General features: G+C 21.3%; 2 protein-coding genes across 2 annotated transcripts in view; one reads left to right on the top strand and one right to left on the bottom strand.

Moving 5' to 3' along the window:
- The window catches only part of DDB_G0284175 (hypothetical protein), a gene marked incomplete at both ends in the record, with an annotated part of 2,964 nt that extends 735 nt beyond the window's left edge, over positions 1 to 2,229 (bottom strand). Inside the window, 3 exons of the mRNA XM_633618.1 lie at positions 1 to 1,523; positions 1,627 to 1,821; positions 1,917 to 2,229. The exon at positions 1 to 1,523 is cut by the window's left edge and continues 735 nt beyond it. Coding sequence (XP_638710.1) covers positions 1 to 1,523; positions 1,627 to 1,821; positions 1,917 to 2,229 — 2,031 coding nt within the window. The remainder of the gene's footprint in view (positions 1,524 to 1,626; positions 1,822 to 1,916) is intronic.
- A 260-nt stretch (positions 2,230 to 2,489) lies between these two features.
- DDB_G0284173 (hypothetical protein) overlaps positions 2,490 to 2,500 on the top strand; it is a gene marked incomplete at both ends in the record, with an annotated part of 885 nt that continues 874 nt past the window's right edge. The window contains one exon of the mRNA XM_633617.1: positions 2,490 to 2,500. This exon is cut by the window's right edge and continues 125 nt beyond it. Coding sequence (XP_638709.1) covers positions 2,490 to 2,500 — 11 coding nt within the window.

Here is a 2,500-nt window from a genome sequence, read left to right as displayed (position 1 = left end):
ATCATTATCATTATCATTGTTATTATTATTATTATTATTATTATTATATCTACATTTTGCAATGAAAATGAAATCACCAATTGGTAATTTTCTAATTTCAAGTTGAATATTTGAACTTCTAAGTTTATCCAATAAATCTGATTGATCTTTATCCATTACTTCTCTATTATCTACAATTAATAAAACATTATCAATTATTACCTCCCTTTCATTATATAATAATTCTTTAACCTTTGAATTTGGAAACACTGTATTATCAACCATAAATTGAGTTAACTCTTCATCAGAATCACTCCAATTTTCATTAAATAATTCCCTTTCTAAAAATAATCGTTCTTCACTACCATTACTAAAATTATCATTATTATCACTATCACGACGTTTATTATTTTTATTATTACTATTATTATTATTATTATTATTATTATTGTTATTATTATTATTTTTAACAATATTTGTATTATTATTATTATTATTATTATTAATATTATTGGTTTTATTTTTTAATTGTGTTTTCCAATTGGGATTTCTTTTATCAATTGTAGTGATAGTTATTTGATTATCATTATCACAACTTTCATCACTACCTTCATCTTTACTACTATTACTACCATTATCATTATCAATGTTATTATTATCACAATCATCTTTATTTTTATTATCAGTGGAACTATCTTCAAATGATTTCAATTTTCTTGCTAATTCATAACCTGTTTTTGTTAATATAAATTGAAGTGGTGAACCAGATTTACTAATTAAATTATGATCAATTAATGTTTTATTCGAAAGCCAATGTCCACCTGTATCCATTCTACCAGATGAAAGATACTTATTACCATTACTTAATATTTCTTCTTTTAAAAGGTATCTTTTACCTCTATCATTATCATTACCATTTGATATTTCATTATCATATAATGCAAGTAAAATTGCCCATGCTCCTGATCTATGTGCTGGTGTATATTCTTTTTTATTATTATTATTATTTGGGGATTTTTTAGATGTTAAGCTTGTAATTGGTGATAATTTCGTTACTGGTCTTGATGGCTTTGGTGGGGTTGGTGATGTTGGTGATGTTGGTGAAGTTGGTGATGTTGGTGATGTTGGTGAAGTTGATTGACAATATAGTCTTTTACCTCTTTCACCAGTATTTTCATTAAATATTAAAAATACTGATACTTTATGTTTACACCATCTTGTACTATTTAGATATCTACATTCGCAATGATCTCTAACTATTGTACCATCAGGTGAAATTTCAAATCTAATTTTATATGTTGTATTAGGAATTGAATGACTTTCAGTGATTGCTGTTATTTCATTATGTTCAACATGTATCGTCTTAATCTTATGATTAAATAATGAACTTAATGCTTTTAAAAAAACATCTTCTGAACATTTCTTTTTTAAATCGTCAATATCAATATATGGTTTACCAATTAAAGTTATCATATTACCATCTAAACTATAATTATTAATAATATTATTACTATTATTATTTAGTTTTGTATAATCATAGTATACTTTTATATAATTTTAATAATAATAATATAGAATTAGGTTAGTTAGTATTTGTTTTAAATGGAATTATAAATTGAAATTTAGGTTTATAAATAATAATAATACATTTTAAAATTTTCGCATTTTCTAATATTGGTGTTTGGTGACCTAATGGTATTGATAATTTATCCATAGCCTTTTCATTTAAATTCTTTAAGAAATTTAATTTATTATAACCTGCTTCTTCAAGTTTTGGTAAATATTGAACAAAACTTTGATCAATTGATATTAAAAATTCTTTTACTGATTCTGGTGCTATATCTATAGACATATTTAAAATATTTATAATTATTAATATTATTATTTAATAAGAAAAAAAATAATAATAATAAATAATAATAATAAATGAAATTTACAATTTTCAAGTTCTTTTGGAATACCACCATCACTATTGTTATTATTGGTAATATTATTATTATTGTTATTGTTATTGTTATTATTATTATTATTATTATTATTTTTATTACTTTGAATTATTTGAAAAATGATATCAACAATTGTCGGACCACACCCTCTTAAAAGTTTAATATCATCTTTTGTTTTCAGTGGCATTGGGTATAATTTAATACTATCAATTGCTACTTTTAAATTCCTTTGAAAATGATAACTACTCCTATTTTTGATTATTAATTCTAATGCGTCTATTATGAATTGATTTGGATTTGTCATTTTATTATTTATTACATAAATTTTGTTTTTTTTTTAAAATGCACAATTAAAATGCAAGTTCCATTGGAAATTATAAAAAAAACAAATATAAAAAAAAAAAGGGGTGGGAATATTGAAAATTAAAAAAAAAATTAAAATAAAAAATAAAAAATTTAAAAAAAAAAATTTAAAAAAAAAAAAAAGTATAAAAAATAAAAAAAAATTCGAAAAAATCATTTTTAATAAAAACGAGAAAACTAATTATAATAATTATTTTAAGAATGAGTAGTAA

This window comes from Dictyostelium discoideum (assembly GCF_000004695.1).
Source record: "Dictyostelium discoideum AX4 chromosome 4 chromosome, whole genome shotgun sequence".
Taxonomy (NCBI): Eukaryota; Evosea; class Eumycetozoa; order Dictyosteliales; family Dictyosteliaceae; genus Dictyostelium; species Dictyostelium discoideum.
This window is presented reverse-complemented; position numbering and strand designations above follow the sequence as displayed.